The sequence below is a fragment of the Schistocerca serialis genome, chromosome 4, assembly GCF_023864345.2.
Source record: "Schistocerca serialis cubense isolate TAMUIC-IGC-003099 chromosome 4, iqSchSeri2.2, whole genome shotgun sequence".
Classification (NCBI taxonomy): domain Eukaryota; kingdom Metazoa; phylum Arthropoda; class Insecta; order Orthoptera; family Acrididae; genus Schistocerca; species Schistocerca serialis.
Genome location: NC_064641.1, coordinates 687,320,742 through 687,347,327, shown reverse-complemented (window position 1 = coordinate 687,347,327; position 26,586 = coordinate 687,320,742). Strand labels below are relative to the sequence as shown.

General features: G+C 41.2%; 1 protein-coding gene across 1 annotated transcript in view; it reads left to right on the top strand.

Annotated features, from left to right (window-relative positions):
• The window catches only part of LOC126473181 (tektin-3-like), a 154,764-nt gene that overhangs the window by 67,479 nt on the left and 60,699 nt on the right, over window positions 1-26,586 (top strand). Inside the window, exons 4-5 of the mRNA XM_050100069.1 lie at window positions 9,191-9,442; window positions 20,269-20,501. Coding sequence (XP_049956026.1) covers window positions 9,191-9,442; window positions 20,269-20,501 — 485 coding nt within the window. The remainder of the gene's footprint in view (window positions 1-9,190; window positions 9,443-20,268; window positions 20,502-26,586) is intronic.

Genomic DNA, 26,586 nt, shown 5'->3' with positions numbered 1-26,586 from the left:
CCTGATATGGCTCTGTCAGACTTCCATCTATTTCCAAAACTGAAAATTTTTCTTGATGGACGAAGATTCACTTCAAACAAAGAATTGATAGCTGGAGTTGACAACTATTTTGCAGGCTGGAGGAAACTCATTTTCGAAATGGGATCAAGGCACTTGAACATCTTTGGACCAGGTGCATTAATCTACAAGGAGACTACACTGAAAAATAAAAAAAGGTGTCAGTGATGTAAGTACTTTTTTTTCTATTCCGTTTTGAGAACTTTTCAAACCACCCTCGTTCAAAGCCCAAGGACTGTCAGAAAGACGTACAGTCCCTTCTTGCAACAGCTCGTTCATAGCTGACCTGACTCTCTGTAAGTCTATGGGGCACAGGCATTGAGGTTTGTGGCAACCTGGTGGACTATTGGTAGTCATGATATGATACACTGTCCTTTCCGGTCCTGTCCTGTCCGGTTTAGAAACACTGCAGGTGATGCTGTACTGATGCTGGGAAGGTGGTTGACATGCATCGGCGAGAGCTGGCATGGAGGGGAGCATTCTGCATGTGAGTGGAATGTGGCTGGAGAAGATGGTGGGGCAGGTTGATGCAGTGCCTGCTGTCCATGGTTGTTAACACTCTGATACATGAAGGCATTCTTGAGCCATTTGCTATTCTGTAGTTATGTCATTGACATGGTGCTTAAGGTCTTCCTGTTTGCTATGTGGCCATTGATTGCAACAGTCAGTGTAGTACTTGATGTGTACTCAGTGTGTCATCCACCAGTGTGACATACTCATGAAGCGTATTGAGGTACAAGTCGTTGACACAGCACTGTTTTGGTTGATGTGGTATAGATATGAGTGGTGTAGGCATGGTCAGGGTGAAGAGGTCCTGAATACTAGTGCTAGTTAACTGATGAGTGAGATCAGTGTGAATGGCACCTGGTGAGAGTCAAGTCCAGTCAAGTGACTATCCAAGTCGATTGCAGGGTTGGTGAAAGTTGCACAGTGCAGTCATTGGTGCCATGGACCAAGATTTTGGGGTGGTTTGTTGGATGGGGGTATAAAACTGTTGCTGGCACGAATGTCCACGTGCTGAGTCATGGCAGGGAGCAAAACATCTGTCAGAGATGGGAGTGGAATCTGGTACATAGTTGTCATGCTTTGCAGGCTGGGTGGCTAGGCCACGGTGGGTTGCCAGCCACTGCGAGAGTGTGGCATCTCTTTTGTGAGCAGTCATGGTAGTTCAGATGCACTCCCATATCACTAGGGGTGGTAGCCTTGCACTTATTAATCCTGTGGTGGTGGCGAATTACCGAATACACTCAATCTGACACTCAGAGGCAATCTTCTAATGGGGCTGACTTCTAGGTCAGTCAGAAAGTTCACTAGCCAAAGGATCCAGGAGGCATCGACAGTTGCACAGAGTTGGCCCAAAGTTGCAGTGGTATGCCCTTCTGAGGTTGTTGCTTGTACATGACCTTAAGCTACTGTTCTGTAAAATGTGAAAGTTTCTGTAAAAATGCTGCTTTCGCTGCACCATACTTGCCCTTTGCGGCACGCTCAGGATAATGTCACTAAAGAGTTTGGCCTGCACAGCTAGATGGCAGAGTAGATGTACACACTTGTTGGCATTGCTGGAAATTCCAAAAGTCCAAAAAATCCCATCCAGGTTACAAACCATAATGCTACAAACCATAATGCTGGCTGAGTGGCTTTGAATGGCAGTAGTTTTAAATGTGTGCTAGACAATTTCAATCAGAAAGGTGGATGAACAGTTACATAATTTCTGACGTTACGCAACATGGGTGCCAGATCAGTGTAGCACGCAATTGGTTGTGGCAGAACGATTAGCAGTTGCTTGAATCCATTGAATCCAATTCATGGTCTGGAGGATGTGGAAGACATGAATACAGAGTTGTACGAAGTTTATGGGCCTTGTTTAACCAAGGCAGGGCCAGATGCATTATTGTTCTCGAAGTCTAATGATAGGTTCGGAGTATGTGGCCATTGTTGATGCATTACATGGTGAGTGTTAGCCACAGAAATGTCACAGTCTTGAACGTTGCACTCAGTTTTAATCACACCATTTGCAAACTGCACATCCGGTACTGCAATTCTTGAGCTGTTGTCTGCAGAAGTAGTCGCAGAGGACGAATTGATGTGATACGGCCACATTCTCACAGTCTGATAGCCTGCGCCAGATTTTTATGAATGCCAAATGCATGCTCCTCGGTGGATGTGGGGTCTCTAGTGTAGGAGGGATTGGATTACAGGCTTTTAGTCACCATCATTAATACTTGACGCATTATGTGGTACTTACTTTATTACACAAGCCGTTGCTTACATTTCCATACACAAGCATCATCTACTATGCACTGCTGCTGCACTGTTAGACAAGATCTTCCTCACTTCATCGAAGAGCTTTCCATCATGTTTAAGTTTGATATTCTTACATACTAAACAAACCCAAAGTGTTAAATTTCTTATCTGTGGCTCAGAGGAGGCTTCTATATTTTGATGCAAGGATACTAACAGGTTGCCAAGACAAGAAATGATTCATCCCTGTTAATTTAAAGATAATCAGAGTTTTACACATTACCTGACTATATAAATTTGGGGATCTAAAACCCATGTTAGCATTAGAAATAACAAAGACTCAGCATTACAAATAACAAAGCTTTTTTATGTAAATATTAAGTAGATGGAGTAACACAAGAATATCTGCTGATTGTAATTAGAAGAGTGTCGGTTTTTCCGAATGTAGCAACTATTGTACTAATTTTATTGTGGTTTTTGCAAATAGAGTATAGCAGATTAAACAATGGCCAGCTGTTCATACAGCCTAAAAGAGAGATTAGGCAAAAAGTTTGTACAAATGGTTCAGTGGGCAGTGTATTCAACTCGATCATGTAAATCAGTGTTGAGAAGCACTGGGAGATAACAATGACTTTATGTATGATGTGTATGTTCACAGTTGATTGTACTGAAGAAGGATTTTGCATGAAAGCTAGGCAGTTTAACAATTTTACTGGTCACTTTGTACTGCTCAGTGCCTCTTATGCTTGATGAATAATGTTCTTTCCTCATTTCTGTATGAAGAAAAGTCCTAGGAGGAAGGACATTCATTTGAAGATGTGATATAAACATGAATATATTGGAACAGCATTGTAGGGCCGAATAATATTACATGAAGACTGTTTTGTGGTGTTTAAAGGAAGGTCATTTTTCATATTTTAATCTGATTGTAACACAGCTATGACTCTGGTTGTGCAAATGTTGGATGGAGTCATTGTTTGGTGTTGGATCAGATTCATCAGCTATGACCAGATAGACTGTATTGTTGTGTTGAATTGTGTTTTATTCATCTCATGACGTACATTTGCAATCCATTTGGTTTGCGTACAGGAGACATGTCAAAAATTTAATCTCATGACGTACATTTGTAATCCATTTGGTTTGCATACAGGAGACATGTCAAAAATTTATAAAACAAGGAGAAGACATTTGATTTTATTATGAAAGAAAGTAACAAAACTGTTTGTTAATTAGTTTATACATACAGAACTATCTCCTCATGAATGACAGGCCTTCACATGGTGAATAGGCTTCCATGCCTCAGCAATAGACACACTGTAGTTGCAACAATTTTGGAGGTATGGCTGTGGTGTGGCCAAACTAACACATGGTTCCTGAAGGAGGACAGAAGCTATTTCAGTAGTTACAGTGAAGTTGCTCTTGATGATCAGTTGATCTGGCCTTGTAACATTAGCCAGCATGGCGTAGCTAGATTGACACTGTGACACAGCCAAAAGCAAGCAAATTATCTTCTTATATTCCCCAAGAACATGGTTAAATAAAGATGACATTCTAATGGGTAAAACATCCTGGAGCTAAAATTGTGCCCCCATTCAGATCTCTGTGTGGGAACAGAGAGGCGAGGGGGGGGGGGGGCAGGCAGAGGAGGGACATTATCAGAAGTAAAAACAAGTATCTTTAAGGCAACAGATTGGCTGGTAGTGTAATCGTAAGTACTGCCAATGGACACATACAAAAAATCCTAGCTTTTGCAACTCCTTTCACAGAGAGGGAAGAGGGACATGGTGGGGAAGGTTAGAAATGTGTGGCAGGTCACTCAGTCCCAAGGATAACAGGGACTCCACTGTAGTGAGAATCTAGAGAGAGACAAAGAAGAAGCTAGTGGCTCAGAGGAAGGCAGCCAATTTGCCAGCAAGGTATGCAGGAGGGAGGGGGACAAGTGCACAGGCTAGGTATGTGATGCACAGTTGTCAGATCCAGTGTGGAGTGCCACATGCTGAAGATGATATGAGAACATGAATTGAGAAGTGATGTCAGAACATGGGTAGGTGAAACTGTTGGGTAGAGGGTGCGGGGTTTGTGGGTTACTGAAGATTGAGGCTAGGCTGATTACAGCAATGAAGTATAAATTGCAAGGAGAACTCCCATCTGTGTAGTTCGGAGAAGCTGGCAGAGAAGGCAAGGATCCACATGGCTCGGATTGTGAAGCAGCCATTGAAATTGAGCATGTTGTGTTCAGTTGCTTGTTGTAATGCCGAGGGTGGTCAACTTTGTTCTTGGTAATAGTTTTGTATTAGCTTTTCGTCATGGTGGACAGCTGACTGGTAGTCATGCAGACATAAAAAGCTGTGCAGTGTTTGCAGCAGATTGGTATATGACAGGGTTGCTTTCACAAGTGGCACAGCCTCTAATGTGGTAGGATAAGCCTGTGACAGGACTAGAGTGGGAAATGCTGGGTGGTTGTATTGGGCAGGTCTTGTACCTTGGCATTCGACAGGAATACGGTCCGTGTGACAAGGAGTTGGGAGTCGGAGCAGCTTAGGGATGGTGTTGTGTAGTTGGGTGGGTTATGGAACACCACTCTAGGAGGGTTGGGAAGCATCTTGGATAGTGATTGGCAACTCCATGGATAGTATGTCTGTTATATCCGGGCATGACAAAGATAATCAAAGCTAACAAAGGATGTGGTTCAGCTGTTCCAGTCCAGGGTAATGTTGGGCGACGAGAGGGCACTCCTTTGTAGCTGATTCTTGGGGCTAGTGGGAGGATTGGGGGTTTGTGAAGATGTGGAAAGGGAAATCCATTTGCAGACTACATTTACGGGGTAGTTCAAAATGGCTCCGAGCACTATGAGACTTAACATCTTAGGTCACCAGTCCCCTAGAACTTAGAACTACTTAAACCTAACTAACCTAAGAACATCACACACATCCATGCCCAAGGCAGGATTCGAACCTGCGACCGTAGCAGTCGCGTGGTTCCGGACTGAAGCGTCTAGAACCGCTCGGCCACCGTGGCCGGCTACGGAGTAGTGTCTGTTTGTGAAGGCCTTGGTGAGACCTTCAGCATACCGTGCAAGACAGTTATGATCACTGCAGATATGTTGTTCACAGGCTATATGGGAGGAATTTTTTGCTGTGAAAGGGATGGCAGCTGTCGAAATGCAAGTGTTGTTTTGTGGTTAGTGGTTTTAATGTCAACAGATGGAGGCATCAAGAGGTGCAGATCCATGGTCACAAGGTGGCACATTGGGTTGAGGAGGACCAGACGAAGCAGATGGTAGAGAAGGTATTGAAGTTGTGAAGGACTGAGGGTAGGGTTTCTTGGCCCTGAGTCCACATCATGAAGGTATCATCAGTGAACCTGAACTAGACTAGGAGTTGGTAGATTTGGGAGGCTCTGGAAGTTTTCTCGAGATGGCCTGTAAACAGTTTGGCATAGGAGGGTGCCATGCCAACCCCTAGTCTGGTTCAGGTTGATGGTATCTTCATGATCTGGACTAAGGGCCAAGAAACCCAGTCATCATTCCATCACAGCCTCCACACCTACCCCCACAACACCTTCTCTCCCATCCACTTCGTCTGGTTCTCCTCAATCCAACGTGCCACCTTAATGGATGTTTTCTCCATCTGTCTGATATCTCCATCCACACCTTTGTCGACATTAAACCCACTAACCACAAAACAGCACCTGTATTTTGACAGTTACTACCCTATCCACACTAACAATCTCTCCCTACCCTCCTGGCCACCTATGAACAACGTATGTGCAGTGTCTTGAACTCCCTTGCCCGGTATACTGAAGGTCTCATGAAAGCCTTCACAAACAGACCGTACCCAATAAACCTAGTCCGCAAACAGATTTTCCTTCCAATATCCACACACACACACACACACACACACACACACACACACACACACAGTCTTCCCACCTACTCCAAGAATCAGTGACAAAGATGTGCCTCCCTTGTCACTCAGTATTATCCTGGACTGGAACCACTGAACCATATCCTTCATCAGGGCTTTGACTATCAATCATCATGCCCGGAAATGAGGAACATCATACCCAAGATCCTTCCCACTCCTAAAGTGGTGTACCTTCATCCACCCAACAACACAACATCCTAGTTCATCCCTATGCCACCCTCACCCCCAAGCCCTTGTCACAGGGATCATAACTGTGGAAGACCAAGATGCAAGACTGCCCAATCCATCCACTCAGCACTTCCTACGCCAGTCATGTCACAGGCTTTTCCTACCCTATCAGAGGCTGTGTCACCTATGAAAGCAGCCATGTCATATATACCAACTCTGCTACAAACACTGCAAAGCTTTTTGTTTTGGTATGACTACCAACCAGCTATCCACCAGGGTCAGTGGCCACTGACAAACTGTTGCCAAGAACAAAGTTGACTGCCTGGTGCACAACTTGCTTCACAAAGTGGGCCATGTGGATTCATCCTTCCCTTACCAGCTTCTCTGAACTATCCAGCTGAGAATTATCCTTGCAACTCATCCTTTGCTTCCATAAATGTCCTGGCCTCAATCTCCAGTAACCTGCTGCCCCACATCCTCCACCCAATAGTTTTTCATTCCTCCAACCTGTCACGCCCTCCCAGTTCATATCCCCACATCACCTTCAACACGTGCCACTCTAAGCAGTAATACTGGTATTACTGTCATACCTGACTGATGAGAAGGATGCCTTAGACTTCAGTGAATGGTACCAGACCCTGAAGCCCCCCTGTTCCCCGGTCCCTCCCTCTGTATCAGTGCCTCCTATCCCAGCACAAAGCTGAGGGGAAATTAAAAACACAACACCAAAATGGTAGTTCTTGAGACAATTTCAATTATCTACTGCAGTCATCTCCACATAGTAAACACACTTACTATCCATCCTAATAATAAAATTCAAATGGAAACAGTAAATAAAAATGAGTCCTGTCATTTTTAGACATCTGTTTGTACTACCAACCTTCTCACAATCACAATTGCAAAGTACTATGCTGAGACTCTCATTGATGTTAGTTTTCTCAATGCTGGCAGACAAGGAAATATCCAGCAGTAATAATCTGTTTGGCCATTCTCCTGGAACTGAAATCACCGTGAGTTCCTCAGTAGATGTCAAGACTACTTTTTCTTGATGTGAGACCATGAGTGCTTTCAAGTAGCCATTTGTCTCTTACTTTTTGGTTTATAATGGTGCACCCAAACCTCATTTCCAGTCATACTCAATTGTGACAAGTTGAAATGTTGACTCAGACAGTGAGACATGTTTAAATGGGCGATTGATAACGAACTATCTGCAGAATGCAGGTTTTTGAGTATGAGTCTGAGTCTGGCAGTAGAGGTCTGAAGACCAGATGAGGCAACCGTGCTGAGAATAATATCTCCTAAATTTACATAATTATCTAGTGCTGCTGAGGTTCTGCATGCTATGCAACTTGTGATCATCAGACGGTTGTTATAATTTATAAACTTTGTATAGCCAAGATCATGTAGTAGACAGATGTATTAGACAGATCCTTGTCTAATGCAGAATTCTATAGCAATGTCATGAATAATAAAGTGCATGTTGATGTCCACTGGATGACTAGTCTACTAGATGACAGAGTATATATTCCATTTTTTAATCCATCCATCCATTGTAATTTTCTGTCTTAACTGTTTCCACACTGAACTTTTATTCTGTTTTAGATTTCAGACAGTTTTGTTCCCTGTGATAAAAAATGAAAGGGAACATCTTTATTTGTTCTTGTATAGTGTATATTGACATTGGCTTCTACAAGTTGGCATAGGTGTGTGCCATTCAAGTTACCAAGAAATTTTGCAGTGTATTGTTAAGGAACTATAGTTCTCCTGTAAGGCAATATTATGTTGTGCCATCTATAAAATTTTAATAAAAATCCTGTTTTATAAAATTCCTATTATCCAATGACATATCCTCATATTTATAAAAATATTGAGAAATGAATATAATAGAGGGAAACATTCCACGTGGGAAAAAGATATCTAAAAACAAAGATGATGTGCCTTACCAAACGAAAACGCTGGCAGGTCGATAGACACACAAACAAACACAAACATACACACAAAATTCAAGCTTTCACAACCAATGGTTGCTTCATCAGGAAAGAGGGAAGGAGAGGGAAAGACGAAGATATACAGGCTGTAATTTTCAAACCACGTTGATTTACTCGATTTAAGTATACTAGTTTTTACTTAAGGGGAAAAAAATTAGATGTGTTGTCTGCAGTTTTTGCAACTGTTCCATTGGAGTGTATTGTAAACCCTTATTGATAACTGACTCATGAACCACAGCCATAATTTGTGCTCGTTATATTGTTACATTCCATCCTGGATTTTCCATTGTTTGAATATACATCAGAATTAACGATAATTGACAATATGAGGAGAGAACTGAGAAGAAAAGTGAAAGCATAAAAACCTGTATTGTACTATTTGTGTGTGCTGAATTACATAACAGGATTAAGGTAATCTGTTATTGATTTGTTACCTATATAATAACAATAGTCTATTTCATATAAATTACAATATTCACAACCACAGAAGATATAAAAACAGAATTTCTACGTGTAACTCTGCATCCTTCTCTAAGGTTCAAAGCAGGGTCTTTCCGTCTGACGCAAAAGTATTTTACAAGTAGCTCACCTAGGTATAAGGCTGGTGATCTGCATGAAGTAACAGAAAAAGAGGCTGTATTAATAGGTTTAATTTGGCATACAGAGTAATGTGTTATTATTCATGTAAAATGCAATGTAGTTCTATCACAAATTCATAAGGGCTGTACAGATAAAAACATTTATCTGAAGCAATACATGTTAAGTACATGTGAGCCATTAACTCACTTCCAGTTTTGTTTTTTCTTGCAGGGCTAGTCACCCTCTAACGAATGCATATCTGGATAAAAGCTACACATCTGCAAAAATGTCTACTGAACCAATAAGGTTCCCAAACTTAGTTACCAGTGTTGAACGAAACCCACCACACGCTGCACGGACTGCACTTTATTCTCGTTACACACCTTTTGAATGGACACAGAGTAATATCAACTATTATAATGAATCAGAAACCAATAGAAATTATGCAGAACGCCTCAGAAATGAAGCAGTTCGTGTAATTAGGTAAGTACTTTCACACAAAGTTTTTTAAAGGTAAAATCTGTCTGATTTATATAATTAGCTTACAAAACAATAACCAACTCTGAACACATATCAGTGACTCTGTCTCCTCCTTATTTGAGAATCAATCAGAAACTATGAGAAACAAAATTTAAAAATCAGTTTCCTGTATACTAATTTCTCCTGAGTCATTGTTTGTTTGTATTTTCTTTGCCAACAGCACATGTACGCACTTTCCATCTGTTTTACAGATTTTTTTTTTATTTTGATTTTTTTCCTTTCTTTCTTAAATATGGATAATAAAGCATCATGAAACCCACTGGCAAGCTGAAACTGCATGCTGAACCAGTACTTGAACCCAGAATCTGAGCTTTCATAAGAAATACCCAAACTGACAGAGCAATCCAGGCACTACTTATTATGTGCTCTCACCACCTCAGTTCTGCCACTACTGCTTTCCTGCCTTGTCAAAGCTCTTTTGCATTCTTGGATAGCTGTATCAGTAAGATCAGTGTCCATGAAAGGACAGGTTCTGAATTTAAGTACTGACCTGGATCACAGTTTTTACATATGAGGAAGTTTCAAAGCAGTCCACAGTTGCTGCAGAGTGAAATATTCATATTAAGAGATGTGGTTGCTTTTAATTCTTGTCTGTCAGCCCTGATCCAGCTCCTATTTCTGTAACTTGTATGTAAGTGCTCTTCTATCTAAAAAGACAACAAGCATTCAAATTTGAGCAAAATGTGGTTATGAATAAGCAAGTATTTGAGATAAAGATTCTTTACAATGCTGTGACTGCTGATATTTTGGTTATTATTAACAGCATTATTATTGTTTGATTGCTCACAGGCTCACTATTTGTACCAAAGAAACTTACTGAGCAATGACTTTTGTCCTTTCCATTATAACTATACCTCCACCAGATATAAATATTGTAACATGATTAAAATGGCATTTATGTTTCTGTTTGCTCCTTTCGTTTATTTTATTTGCTTGTTTTCATAATGAAATGTTTATTATGTTTCATGTTCAGTCATGAATTATGATGCAGTGTTAGACATGGAACAGACTGGCTTTTTTTTCTAGTTCCATTAAAATATATTAATTTATTAAAAATAAACAGTTGTAATTGAAAAAGGTTTTGCTTGATTTTAATTTACTGTGCCCTCCATAAGTTTGGAAACACAGAGTGGTCATGGAGAATGGAAAGAAAATACTTTATAAAATTGCATCTTATTATTTTCAAATTGTTCATTAAACTAAGTCAAAACATAGGCAAATGCAATGTTTGAATTTTAGATTCCTCAGAATAACCATCCTTTGCATTCATCACTGCCTTGTGTGCTCTTGGCATATGTTGTTGTTGTTGTGGTCTTCAGTCCTGAGACTGGTTTGATGCAGCTCTCCGTGCTACCCTATCCTGTGCAAGTTTCTTCATCTCCCAGTACCTACTGCAACCTACATCCTTCTGAATCTGCTTTGTGTATTCATCTCTTGGTCTCTCTCTATGATTTTTACCCTCCACACTGCCCTCCAATGCTAAATTTGTGATCCCTTGATGCCTCAGAACATGTCCTACCAACCGGTCCCTTCTTCTCGCCAAGTTGTGCCACAAATTCCTCTTCTCCCCAATTCTATTCAATACCTCCTCATTAGTTATGTGGTCTACCCATCTAATCTTCAGCATTCTTCTGTAGCACCACATTTCGAAAGCTTCTATTCTCTTCTTGTCCAGACTATTTATCGTCCATGTTTCACTTCCATACATGGCTACACTCCATACAAATACTTTCAGAAACGACTTCCTGACACTTAAATCTATACTCGATGTTAACAAATTTCTCTTCTTCAGAAATGTTTCCTTGCCATTGCCAGTCTACATTTTATATCTTCTCTACTTCGACCATCATCAGTTATTTTGCTCCCCAAATAGCAAAACTCCTTTACTACTTTAAGCGTCTCATTTCCTAATCTAATTCCCTCATCATCACCCGATTTAATTCGACTACATTCCATTATGCTCGTTTTGCTTTTGTTGATGTTCATCTTATATCCTCCTTTCAAGACACTGTCCATTCCATTCAACTGCCCTTCCAAGTCCTTTGCTGTCTCTGACAGAATTACAATGTCATCGGCGAACCTCCAAGTTTTTATTTCTTCTCCATAGATTTTAATACTTACTCCGAATTTTTCTTTTGTTTCCTTTACTGCTTGCTCAATATACAGATTGAATAACATTGGGGAGAGGCTACAACCCTGTCTCACTCCCTTCCCAACCACTGCTTCCCTTTCATACCTCTCGACTCTTATAACTGCCATCTGGTTTCTGTACAAATTGTAAATAGCCTTTCGCTCCCTGTATTTTACCCCTGCCACCTTTAGAATTTGGAAGAGAGGATTCCAGTCAACATTGTCAAAAGCTTTCTCTAAGTCTACAAATGCTAGAAACGTAGGTTTGCCTTTCCTTAATCTTTCTTCTAAGATAAGTCGTAAGGTCAGTATTGCCTCACGTGTTCCAAGATTTCTACGGAATCCAAACTGATCTTCCCCGATGTCGGTTTCTACCAGTTTTTCCATTCGTCTGTAAAGAATTCGGGTTAGTATTTTGCAGCTGTGACTTATTAAACTGATAGTTCGGTAATTTTCACATCTGTCAACACCTGCTTTCTTTGGGATTGGAATTATTATATTCTTCTTGAAGTCTTAGAGTACTTTGCCTGTCTCATACATCTTCCTCACCAGATGGTAGAGTTTTGTCAGGACTGGCTCTCCCAAGGCCGTCAGTAGTTCTAATGGAATGTTGTTTACTCTCAGGGCCTTGTTTCGGCTCAGGTCTTTCAGTGCTCTGTCAAACTCTTCACGCAGTATCGTATCTCCCATTTCATCTTCATCTACATTCTCTTCCATTTCTATAATATTGTCCTCAAGTACATCGCCCTTGTATAGACCCTCTATATACTTCTTCCATCTTTATGCTTTCCCTTCGTTGCTTAGAACTGGGTTTCCATCTGAGCTCTTGATATTCATACAAGTAGTTCTCTTTTCTCCAAAGGTCTCTTTAATATTCCTGTAGGCAGTGTCTATCTTACCCCTAGTGAGATAAGCCTCTACATCCTTACATTTGTCCTCTAGCCATCCCTGCTTAGCCATTTTGCACTTCCTGTCGATCTCATTTTTGAGACGTTTGTATTCCTTTTTGCCTGCTTCATTTACTGCATTTTTATATTTTCTCATTTCATCAATTAAATTCGATATTTCTTCTGTTATCCAAGGATTTCTACTAGCCCTCGTCTTTTTACCTACTTGATCCTCTGCTGCCTTCACTACTTCATCCCTCAGAGCTACCCATTCTTCTTCTACTGTACTTCTTTCCCCTACTGCTGTCAATTGTTCCCTTATGCTCTCCCTGAAACTCTGTACAACCTCTGGTTTAGTCAGTTTATCTAGGTCTCATCTCCTTAAATTCCCACCTTTTTGCAGTTTCTTCAATTTTAATCTGCGGTTCATAACCAATAGATTGTGGTCAGAGTCCACATCTGCTCCTGGAAATGTCTCACAATTTAAAACCTGGTTCCTAAATCTCTGTCTTACCATTATATAATCTATGTGATACCTTTTAGTATCTCCGGGATTCTTCCATGTATACAACCTTCTTTTATGATTCTTGAACCAAGTGTTAGCTATTATTAAGTTATGCTCTGTGCAAAATTCTACCAGACGGCTTCCTCTTTCATTTCTTCCCCCCAATCCATATTCACCTACTATGTTTCCTTCTCTCCCTTTTCCTGCACTCGAATTCCAGTCACCCATGAGTATTAAATTTTCATCTCCCTTCACTATCTGAATAATTTCTTTTATCTCATCATACATTTCATCAATTTCTTCATCACATGCAGAGCTAGTTGGTATATAATCTTGTACTACTGTAGTAAGCGTGGGCTTCGTGTCTAACTTGGCCACAATAATGCGTTCACTATGCTGTTTGTAGTAGCTTACCCGCACGCCTATTTTTTTATTCATTATTAAACCTACTCCTGCATTACCTCTATTTGATTTTGTATTTATAACCCTGTATTCACCTGACCAAAAGTCTTGTTCCTCCTGCCACCAAACTTCACTAATTCCCACTATATCTAACTTTAACCTTCCATTTCCCTTTTTTAATTTTCTAACCTACCTGCTCGATTAAGGTATCTGGCATTCCACACTCCGATCCGTAGAACGGCAGTTTTCTTTCTCCTGATAACAATGTCCTCTTGAGTAGTCCCCGCCCGGAGATCCAAATGGGGGACTATTTTACCTCCGGAATATTTTACCCAAGAGGACGCCATCATCATTTAACCATACAGTAAAGCTGCATGCCCTCGGGAAAAATTACGGCTGTAGTTTCCCCTTGCTTTCAGCCGTTCGCAGTACCAGCACAGCAAGGCCATTTTGGTTATTGTTACAAGGCCAGATCAGTCAATCATCCAGACTGTTGCCCCTGCAACTACTGAAAAGGCTGCTGCCCCTCTTCAGGAACCACACGTTTGTCTGGCCTCTCAACAGATACCCCTCCGTTGTGGTTGTACCTACGGTACAGCCATGTGTATCGCTGAGGCACGCAAGCCTCCCCACCAACGGCAAGGTCCATGGTTCATGGGGAGGGGGGGTCTTGGAAAAGAGTGGGTCTATTTTGCCAGGGTTTCCTTTGGAATGTCTTGATTCTTGCTGCAAAACCTCCAACAAGTGTGTCCCACTCATGATTCCCCATTTTCGGATACTCCTGTCCAACTCATCCCATAGTAGCTCAATAGTCAATCAGGGACTGGAGAAGCCTTTTCATGTTTTCCAAAATTTTTGAACCTCGACAGACTTCATGTAGTTGAGACCCAAGCAAGACATATGTTTTGGGTCGTTGCCTTGCTGCAAGACAAACCATTTTCCAAACAGACACACACAAGATATCTTGGCATGTTGTTGGAGAATGGCATGATAATAGTTTTGGTTCATTTTGCCATCTACTTTCATCAAATCTCCAACTTCATTTCCTCCAAAAGATCCTCATATCTTAACAGAATCCACTCCATACTTCACAGTTGGAATTACATACTGAGGATGAAAGCATTCGTGGAGTAAACACATACAGATTGACAGCATTTACTTCCAAGTATTTCAAACTTGAATTCATCAGTGAATAATACTCCTTCCCAAACCCTTCCTGTTTAATGCTGGTGTGTTGTAGGCACTGTTAACTCGCTCACTGGCATACACCCAATTGTGTTTAGTTTAGCAGTCAGTTCACTGACAGTTTTGAATGTATTATAGTTACTACAAAGACTTTTCCTGGCATTCTGATATTTTTCTGCATGCTCCTGAGTGAGGATGATCACCATAGGAACCTGTCTCTCGATGTCAGTGAATGATCGAGACAACCCCACTGATGGAACTCTCCAATTTCGATGATATTTGTTGATATTATTGCTTTCTTGGTGCAAAGCGACTATCTTTATCTGTAAATCACAAGGGATCTGTCACTTTGCGGTCCTTTTCAACTACTTTTGCTGTGTGTACTACCTTCTTTCATGGTGTTTCCTACTTTCATATAAATAGAACTATAACTGAACAGAACTGTAAACAATGTGCCATCTACTGGTGCCACCTGGTGTGTTTAGTGGAATGCATGTACAGGTAAAATCAGTTTATATAAAACTGAGCAATACCAATATGTACCAGTATATATGTATATGCTCAGTAATTAAATGTACAGTACTTTAAGTGTCATTATTAATGATTATTTGAGTATACATTCTGTATTCTAACCAGTAAAGCACATAGATCACTCCAATCTTGCTCTGCCATAATATGCGTCATGGTGTTTCCAAACTTATGGAGGGTAGTGTATTATAAATACTAACTGACAAACCCAGCATTGCCCGGGTATTCATTTTGCCAGTTTTCTATTACAAATGAAACAAAAACTGAACTGTGTTTGTAGTATATATTGAAAAAAATTTCATTTCCTTGAATTCATGAAAATATCTGTGAAATTATGAAACACTTGTATAAAGATACCGGATGATTTCTGCACATTGGGCGCAGCTATTTCGCATGTCTACATTGTAATTTTCTAAATGTCTCTGTGGGAATGTCTCTTCATAGCTCTATAAAGATTTATTGTTTCACCTACAGCCATTTGCCCTTTGCAGTTAAAAGCTGTGAAAACTGCTGCTAGGTGTAAGGGATTTCTTTAAGCTGACTTGACTGTAGGAGTATCTTAGTAAAGTATAAATGTATTAAAACTTTGTGCATGATGTAGCATTTTTTCATGCATCTCAGTATTATGGTATCATCTCCTGAACTATGATAGGCAGGTGGTTCTTACCTCCAAGTGATTGTTGCCTGAAAGTAAGGGATATGAGTATCCACCTTCATTGGAATCAGTCCAGTGGTTTTGGAGGAGATGTAGAACACACACACACACACACACACACACACACACACACACACACACAAAGATGATGTGACTTACCAAATGAAAGCGCTGGCAAGTCGATAGACACACAAACATACACACAAAATTCAAGCTTTCGCAACCCATGGTTGCTTCGTCAGGAAAGAGGGAAGGAGAGGGAAAGATGAAAGGATGTGGGTTTTAAGGGAGAGGGTAAGCAGTCATTCCAATCCCGGGAGCGGAAAGACTTACCTTAGGGCGAAAAAAGGAGAGGCATACACTCGCACACATGCCCATATCCAACCGCACATACACCAAACTGTGTATGGTGTATGTGTGGTTGGATATTGGATATGGGTGTGTGTGCGAGTGTATATCTGTCCTTTTTTCCCCCTAAGGTAAGTCTTTCCGCTCCCGGGATTGGAATGACTCCTTACTCTCTCCCTTAAAACCAACATCCTTTCATCTTCCCCTGCTCCTTCCCTCTTTCCTGACGAAGCAACCGTGGGTTGTGAAAGCTTGAATTTTGTGTGTATGTTTGTATTTGTTTGTGTGTCTATCGACCTGCCAGCACTTTCGTTTGGTAAGTCACATCATCTTTGTTTTTAGGTATATTTTTCCCATGTGGAATGTTTCCCTCTATATACAGGGTACTCCATTGATCGTGACCGGGCCAAATATCTCACGAAATAAGTGTCAAACAAAGAAACTACAAAGAACGGAACTTGTCTAGCTTGAAGGGGGAAACTAGATGGCGCTATGCTTGGCCCGCTAGATGGTGCTGCCATAGGTCAAACGGATATCAAGTGCGTTTTTTTTTTTAAATAGGAACCCCCATTTTTTTATTACATATTCGTGTAGTATGTACGGAAATATGAATGTTTTAGTTGGACCACTTTTTTCGCTTTGTGATAGATGGCGCTATAATAGTCACAAACATATGGCTCACAATTTTAGACAAACAGTTGGTAACAGGTAAGTTTCTTAATTAAAAATACAGAATGTAGGTACATTAGAACATTTTGTTTTGGTTGTTCCAGTGTGATGCATGCACCTTTGTGAACTGGAACTTATCATTTCTGAGAACGCATGCTGTTACAGCGTGATTACCTGTAAATACCACATTAATGCAATAAATGCTCAAAATGATGTCCATCAACCTCATTGCATTTGGCAATACGTGTCACAGCATTCCTCTCAACAGCAAGTAGTCCACCTTCCGTAATCTTCACACATACATTGACAATGTGCTGTAACATGTTGTCAGGCGTTGTCGGAGGATCATGATAGCAAATATCCTTCAACTTTCCCCACAGAAAGAAATCCGGGGACGTCAGATCCGGTAAACGTGCGGGCTATGGTATGGTGCTTCAATGACCAATCCACCTGTCATGAAATATGCTATTCAATACTGCTTCAACCGCACGCGAGCTACGTGCCGGACATACATCATGCTGGAAGTACATCGCCATTCTGTTATGCAGTGAAACATCTTGTAGTAACATTGGTAGAACATTACACAGGAAATCAGCATGCATTGCACCATTTAGATTGCCATCGATAAAATGGAGGCCAATTATCCTTCCTCCCATAATGCCGCACCATACATTAACCCGCCAAGGTCACCGATGTTCCACTTGTCACAGCCATCGTGGATATTCCGTTGCCCAATAGTGCATATTATGCCGGTTTACATTACCGCTGTTGGTGAATGACACTTTGTCACGAAATAGAACGTGTGGAAAAAATCTGTCATCATCCCATAATTTCTCTTGTGCCCAGTGGCAGAACTGTACATGGCATTCAAAGTCGTCACCATGCAATTCCTGGTGCGTAGAAATATGGTACGGGTGCAGTTGATGTTGATGTAGCATTCTCAACACTGACATTTTTGAGATTCCTGATTCTCGCACAATTTGTCTGCTACTGATGTGCGGATTAGCCGCAACAGCAGCTAAAACATCTACTTGGGCATCATCATTTGTTACAGGTCGTGGTTGACATTTCACATGTGGCTGAACACTTCATGTTTCCTTAAATAACATAACTATCTGGCAAACAGTCCGGACACTTGGCTGATGTCGTCTGGGATACCGAGCAGCATACATAGCACACGCCCGTTGGGAATTTTGATCACAATAGCCATACATCAACACGATATCGACCTTTTGTGCAATTGGTAAACGGTCCATTTTATCATGGGTAATGTATCACAAAGCAAATACCGTCCACACTGGCATAATGTTATGTGATACCACGTACTTATACATTTGTGACTATTACAGCACCATCTATCACAAAGTGAAAAAAGTGATCCAACTAAAACATTCGTATTTCTTTACGTACTACAGAATATGTAATAAAAAATGGGGGTTCCTATTTAAAAAAACGCAGTTGATATCCATTTGACCTATGGTAGCGCCATCTAGCGGGCCAACCATAGCGCCATCTGGTTTCCCCTTTCAAACTAGATGAGTTTTGTTCTTTGTAGTTTTTTCGTGAGATATTTGGCCTAGTCACTATCAATGGACCACCCTGTATAGTTTAATCATTATTCCTTTGTAGTATATTAATAACACAAAACTCTAATGAGTTTGTAACTTAGATTTTTCTTCATGTAAAATAAGTGAATTATATTTGCCTTCTACTTGAAGCTACATGAGCTAAGATCAGGTTCAGGTGCACCCTAAATAGTGTGTTTCTGAGCAACCAAAGTAATCTTCAAACTCTCATTAATTTCTTCAAATACTCAATCTACAGATTGCATGCTACATTTATGTCTAATCATGTGCACATTTTTTGTTACTGTAGAATATGTCTCTGAGTGTTGTGTCTGATACAAGTATTTGTGCACAAAACAAATGATTCATATGGTAATAAGGACAAACAGAATGTGAGGCAGTTACTGTGATGGTCCCTTGGTCCTAGTTGGTAAGCACGTCACATAGAGCAATGCACTGGTGGCAGATACAAGTGAGAAATGACCAGAGCTGAATAGATCAATTGAAAAAAGAGCAAAGAGAAAACAGGAAATTAATAAACTCGGCAAGTCAGGCAGTATGCAATCTGGATCTGTTGATGTATCTTGCCTGATCCTTTAGCTGTGTCACTTAAAGGAACAGCTGATTGGCCCTGATATAGTAACTGCCTAGAATGACTAGTGATGGTCAAGCAGCAGACTTTTGTGTTGATAGATCCAACATTTACACAACATGAACTATAAGAAGTGACATAATGATGTGACACATTTGAGATGTCAAGGAAGTATCTATTTTGTAATGGGAAGAAGTGTGATTACAGTAAACAGTTTCAGGCAGAATCTAGATTGCAACAGTTGTACAGAGATGAAGAGAGTAGCGTGGATAGCTGCATCAAAAACTTTTTGCAGTGGAGACCACAACAACAACTCCAAAAATTTGTTAAACTGAAACTTTCATGTACAGTACTCTACATGGATTCTGCAAGCAGCATTCATGTAAAATTTAACTTGCTCTGTTTGTCCATTACATTCAGAAGCAGTACTCACTGATGACCACATTGATGCCATGTTTCCTGATTTCTGGAAGACACTATCACACAGCAAATAACTTATGAGCTTACTGAATAATGAACTAGATTTGTGACTAGACTGAAGAATTCTCATTAATAGAACTCAAGTATGCCAGTGTTCACAACAGAGAATCTTATTCTCAAAACTCTCAAAAAGTAATCTGACACTTTGGGACCATTTTCACTTACTTTTGCTGTGTGTACTACCTTCTTTCACGGCGTGTCCCACCTTCATACAACCGGAACTACAACTTAACAGACTTGTATTACTTCTTGTCGGATATGTATGTCAGAGAAAGATCCTGATGATAAAAAAATCTAGGAAATTTGAACTTACAATACAGAGGTTTTCCAGCAGTTTTTTTCCCCCTCCCCCGTGCAACATTTATGGATTGAACAGGAGGGGAGGGGAGAGGACAATAGTGGTATGTGATGTACCCTCTGGCCAACCCATAAAGTAGGTTATAACATACACGTTTAAATGTAAGAAAATGTGCAATCACTGCTATATGCACCATTGATATCTTCAACAACTAATAGAGACTTTATATACATTACATACAAGGTGCTTTATAATCTCCTAGCTTAAAGTGCAGGATATTAACAAGTATGTAATTTTCTGGCTGTGAACCCACATAATAAGCATTTCAAACTGATTCAGGAAGGAAAGGAGCATTGTGACACCACTTTCCTCATGTTTACAAATTGTAAGTTTGCTCATTTTTTAGGCAGCGTATTGTAACCTATAGTACCCAATATGAGATATTTGAACTGGAAATTACTCAGAGACAAATACGAGCACAGATGCAATATTGTCAAGCCATAAAAAATTAATATTGTTTTGTAGAGATACTGAAGAACGAACAGCAGCTGCACAACGCGATTCCGGTAGACGACTTGGAGAACGGATCACAGATACCACATTTTGGAGAAATGCACTTTCAACTGAGCTGGAACGCCTTCTTGCTGAAAGCAACCTTCTTCAAGACAAACGGAAAGATCTGGAAAAGTCTATACAGGACATTGAGGGCCCTCACCACATTGCACAGGAATGCCTGTACCAGAGGGAAAACAGAATTGGTTGGTGACAAAAATGAAATGTAATTTACGTAATGCTTAATATGAGTTTTCAAGGGGTGCAGATTAATATTATACAGTTTATAAAACTGTACCAATTCATTAAACTGAATTTTAACTGATTGAACTGATGGATATACACTCCTGGAAATGGAAAAAAGAACACATTGACACCGGTGTGTCAGACCCACCATACTTGCTCCGGACACTGCGAGAGGGCTGTACAAGCAATGATCACACGCACGGCACAGCGGACACACCAGGAACCGCGGTGTTGGCCGTAGAATGGCGCTAGCTGCGCAGCATTTGTGCACCGCCGCCGTCAGTGTCAGCCAGTTTGCCGTGGCATACGGAGCTCCATCGCAGTCTTTAACACTGGTAGCATGCCGCGACAGCGTGGACGTGAACCGTATGTGCAGTTGACGAACTTTGAGCGAGGGCGTGTAGTGGGCATGCGGGAGGCCGGGTGGAAGTACCGCCGAATTGCTCAACACGTGGGGCGTGAGGTCTCCACAGTACATCGATGTTGTCGCCAGTGGTCGGCGGAAGGTGCACGTGCCCGTCGACCTGGGACCGGACCGCAGCGACGCACGGATGCACGCCAAGACCGTAGGATCCTACGCAGTGCCGTAGGGGACCGCACCGCCACTTCCCAGCAAATTAGGGACACTGTTGCTCCTGGGGTATCGGCGAGGACCATTCGAAACCGTCTCCATGAAGCTGGGCTACGGTCCCGCACACCGTTAGGCCGTCTTCCGCTCACGCCCCAACATCGTGCAGCCCGCCTCCAGTGGTGTCGCGACAGGCGTGAATGGAGGGACGAATGGAGACGTGTCGTCTTCAGCGATGAGAGTCGCTTCTGCCTTGGTGCCAATGATGGTCGTATGCGTGTTTGGCGCCGTGCAGGTGAGTGCCAAAATCAGGACTGCATACGACCGAGGCACACAGGGCCAACACCCGGCATCATGGTGTGGGGAGCGATCTCCTACACTGGCCGTACACCACTGGTGATCGTCGAGGGGACACTGAATAGTGCAGGGTACATCCAAACCGTCATCGAACCCATCGTTCTACCATTCCTAGACCGGCAAGGGAACTTGCTGTTCCAACAGGACAATGCACGTCCGCATGTATCCCGTGCCACCCAACGTGCTCTAGAAGGTGTAAGTCAACTACCCTGGCCAGCAAGATCTCCGGATCTGTCCCCCATTGAGCATGTTTGGGACTGGATGAAGCGTCGTCTCACGCGGTCTGCACGTCCAGCACGAACGCTGGTCCAACTGAGGCGCCAGGTGGAAATGGCATGGCAAGCCGTTCCACAGGACTACATCCAGCATCTCTACGATCGTCTCCATGGGAGAATAGCAGCCTGCATTGCTGCGAAAGGTGGATATACACTGTACTAGTGCCGACATTGTGCATGCTCTGTTGCATATGGCTATGTGCCTGTGGTTCTGTCAGTGTGATCATGTGATGTATCTGACCCCAGGAATGTGTCAATAAAGTTTCCTCTTCCTGGGACAATGCATTCACGGTGTTCTTATTTCAATTTCCAGGAGTGTAGAAGCATATTACTGTACAGTATACAGATGTAAATGACAAGTAATATGATACTGGAATTAAATATTATCTTAAACACAACAATAAATATGAGTAAGTACAAGAATGATGTATACATCATACATTCATTCAGTCATCATGTTTTGTATATCTCATTGAGAAGGAGAACCTTTAGGGGTGTGGAACAAGTCTAGGTGTACATTAATACAACACAAAGACATCATGGAAACTTAATCCATATACTGAACTATCAATAAACTGTCACTATACTAGTTAATGCAAGTCATGCTTATGCAATCTTAAGTTTAACCAAGTAAACTAGTAAAACCAGCCTCCCGTGAAAGGAACTGCTGTCACCTCAGTTTTACTTTAGCTGTGTTCATCTGCTATTAATAGACTAATATTTATGAGATTACTATGGGATTTTACAAGAAAACCTTTTTTACATCTATAAATACTTGTTTATATTTAAATCAAACAATGGAAAATCCAAGATGGAATGTAACAATATTATGAGATATAGCAGAGATGCATAGTTGCAGATACGCACAACAAAAAGACTCTCAAAATTATAACTTTCAACCATTAAGGCCTTCATTAACAATGGACACACATGCGCACACACACTCACGCAAACGCAACTCACATACATGTGTGAGTCGTGTCTGTGAATTGCATTTGCCTGAGTGTGTGCGTGTGCGTATGTGTGTCTATTGTTGATGAAGACCTTAATGTTCGAAAGCTATAATTTTGAGAGTCTTTTTGTTGTGCTTATCTGTGACTCAGCATCTCTGCTATATGGTGAGTAGCAACTTTCCTAGTTATATTTGTACTTAGTTCTGTTTATAGTACATTATTACTTACCATACTGCTTTATGACATACACTGCTACTTGCAATATAGCTAACAGAACTTTTCATTCTGCTGATATAGATATTCAGATAATGTGTAGAAAGAGTAGCTAATCAGATCTTTTTTTTTTTCTCTCAATCTGTAAATTGGTTGGCAGCGATTCTGATACTTCATTTCCCCATGTCCTCTGAAAATGTCTTCAGTTCTGAATATGATGTCAGTTTAAGATCTTGTTTTATCTGCAGGATATAATTTTAATTTCCTTTTGAACTGGTGCAGATTTCCAATTTCTTGCTTTATGCTCAGTGGGCACTCACTGAATATCTTTCTGCTCCATTCTGAACACTGGAGATGGAGCCAAAATCTGCATGAAAATTATTTTGTTGTCTTGTAGTGTGATTGTATGTATCACAGTTCATTTGAAACAGATTTTTATTATCAGCAACAAAAAACATCTGGGTGATGTGAGAGACTCTAAAGATCCTTAAAGAGACTTCTGCAAGATGTATGGTTATTTGCTTTACACACTGTTCTTATTGTTTGCTTCTTCTAAACAAACAATTTATTTACATTGTGTGTACTATCCCAGAAGATAATTTCATGAGACAACAAGGAATGAAAATATGGAAAATAAGACAATGCTCTTGTCTTTACGTCAACACAGTAAGAGATGCTTCCAAGTGCATAACAGTCTGAACTGAGCTTTTTTATTAGTTTATCCATGTGTTGCCCCATTTTAAGTTGTTAACCAGCTGACTCCTGAAGGAATTTCGCACACTGTGCTTCAATCAACGTATAAACATTAATGTCTGCTTCTGGTACTAGATGGTGATCATTGTTTATTTGAAGTGGCATAATAGAGTCTTTGTGAGTCTAACGCTGAAAACTGTTAGCTGCAAACTGCATGTAGGCCTGTTCAGCTGTCACCTGAGGTGTGTCTGCTAGAACTTAGTTTGGACACGTGATTAAAATTCATGTGTTATCAGCAAATATTACAATTTTTGAACTGCGTTGTTAAGTTTGTAGGTTAGAAACAAGATCGAGCCCAGTACTGATCCCTACGGCACTCTCATTCTGAGGTTATTTTCATGACTGAGATACAATCTGTTTATGAGAATCCCTGCTATCAGTTATGGAGACATTATTCCGACCCTACAGGAGGGCTGATTTTAATGCCTTAACACTTGAGTTAGCTAAATAGAATTTTATGATCCACACAATCAAAGGGTTTGGTGAGGAGAAAATATCAACAGCTTAACTCTGCTAGCGCTTTATTTGTGAGGCCTAGTATTGCTTTCTGTGTAGAGAATCCTTAACAAAAGCCAAACTGAGAGGCAGTTAGTAAGTTCTGCTCTGTTAAATGAATCGGTATTCTCTCATAGGCCACTCTCTGAAACACTTTTGAAAAGAATGGAAAAAGTGGTATGCCAGTAGGTCTATAATTAGAGGTAGTTTGCTTATCTCCAGTTTTGTAGGAAGGTATTTCTGCATCATATTTAAGTCTGTCAGTAAATATCAACTGATTACAAGGATAGCTTAAGGGTCAGTCAGCGCAAGATATTAATATTCTGCTAGAAACAGCACCATAGCCACCAGAGTTACTACACTTTAGTGATCTAATTAATTCTATAGTCTACATCTACATCTACATCTACATTTATACTCCGCAAGCCACCCAACGGTGTGTGGTGGAGGGCACTTTACGTGCCACTGTCATTACCTCCCTTTCCTGTTCCAGTCGCGTATGGTTCGCGGGAAGAACGACTGTCTGAAAGTCTCCGTGCGCGCTCTAATCTCTCTAATTTTACATTCTTGATCTCCTCGGGAGGTATAAGTAGGGGGAAGCAATATATTCGATACCTCATCCAGAAACGCACCCTCTCGAAACCTGGCGAGCAAGCTACACTGCGATGCACAGCACGCCTCTCTTGCAGAGTCTGCCACTTGAGTTTATTAAACATCTCCGTAACGCTATCACGGTTACCAAATAACCCTGTGACGAAACGCGCCGCTCTTCTTTGGATCTTCTCTATCTCCTCCGTCAAACCGATCTGGTACGGATCCCACACTGATGAGCAATACTCAAGTATAGGTCGAACGAGTGTTTTGTAAGCCACCTCCTTTGTTGATGGACTACATTTTCTAAGCACTCTCCCAATGAATCTCAACCTGGTATCCGCCTTACCAACAATTAATTTTATATGATCATTCCACTTCAAATCGTTCCGCACGCATACTCCCAGATATTTTACAGAAGTAACTGCTACCAGTGTTTGTTCCGCTATCATATAATCATACAATAAAGGATCCTTCTTTCTATGTATTCGCAATACATTACATTTGTCTATGTTAAGGGACAGTTGCCACTCCCTGCACCAAGTGCCTATCCGCTGCAGATCTTCCTGCATTTCGCTACAATTTTCTAATGCTGCAACTTCTCTGTATACTGCAGCATCATCCGCGAAAAGCCGCATGGAACTTCCGACACTATCTACTAGGTCATTTATATATATTGTGAAAAGCAATGGTCCCATAACACTCCCCTGTGGCACGCCAGAGGTTACTTTAACGTCTGTAGACGTCTCTCCATTGATAACAACATGCTGTTTTCTGTTTGCTAAAAACTCTTCAATCCAGCCACACAGCTGGTCTGATATTCCGCAGGCTCTTACTTTGTTTATCAGGCGACAGTGTGGAACTGTATCGAATGCCTTCCGGAAGTCAAGAAAAATAGCATCTACCTGGGAGCCTGTATCTAATATTTTCTGGGTCTCATGAACAAATAAAGCGAGTTGGGTCTCACACGATCGCTGTTTCTGGAATCCATGTTGATTCCTACATAGTAGATTCTGGGTTTCCAAAAACGACATGATACTCGAGCAAAAAACATGTTCTACAATTCCACAACAGATCGACGTCAGAGATATAGGTCTATAGTTTTGCACATCTGCTCGACGACCCTTCTTGAAGACTGGGACTACCTGTGCTCTTTCCCAATCATTTGGAACCCTCCGTTCCTCTAGAGACTTGCGGTACACGGCTGTTAGAAGGGGGGCAAGTTCTTTCGCGTACTCTGTGTAGAATCGAATTGGTATCCCGTCAGGTCCAGTGGACTTTCCTCTATTGAGTGATTCCAGTTGCTTTTCTATTCCTTGGACACTTATTTCGATGTCAGCCATTTTTTCGTTTGTGCGAGGATTTAGAGAAGGAACTGCAGTGCAGTCTTCCTCTGTGAAACAGCTTTGGAAAAAGGTGTTTAGTATTTCAGCTTTACGTGTGTCATCCTCTGTTTCAATGCCATCATCATCCCGGAGTGTCTGGATATGCTGTTTCGAGCCACTTACTGATTTAACGTAAGACCAGAACTTCCTAGGATATTCTGTCAAGCCGGTACATAGAATTTTACTTTCGAATTCACTGAATGCTTCACACATAGCCCTCCTTATGCTAACTTTGACATAGTTTAGCTTCTGTTTGTCTGAGAGGTTTTGGCTGGGTTTAAACTTGGAGTGAAGCTCTCTTTGCTTTCGCAGTGGTTTCCTAACTTTGTTGTTGTACCACGGTGGGTTTTTCCCGTCCCTCACAGTTTTACTCGGCACGTACCTGTCTAAAATGCATTTTACGATTGCCTTGAACTTTTTCCATAAACACTCAACATTGTCAGTGTCGGAACAGA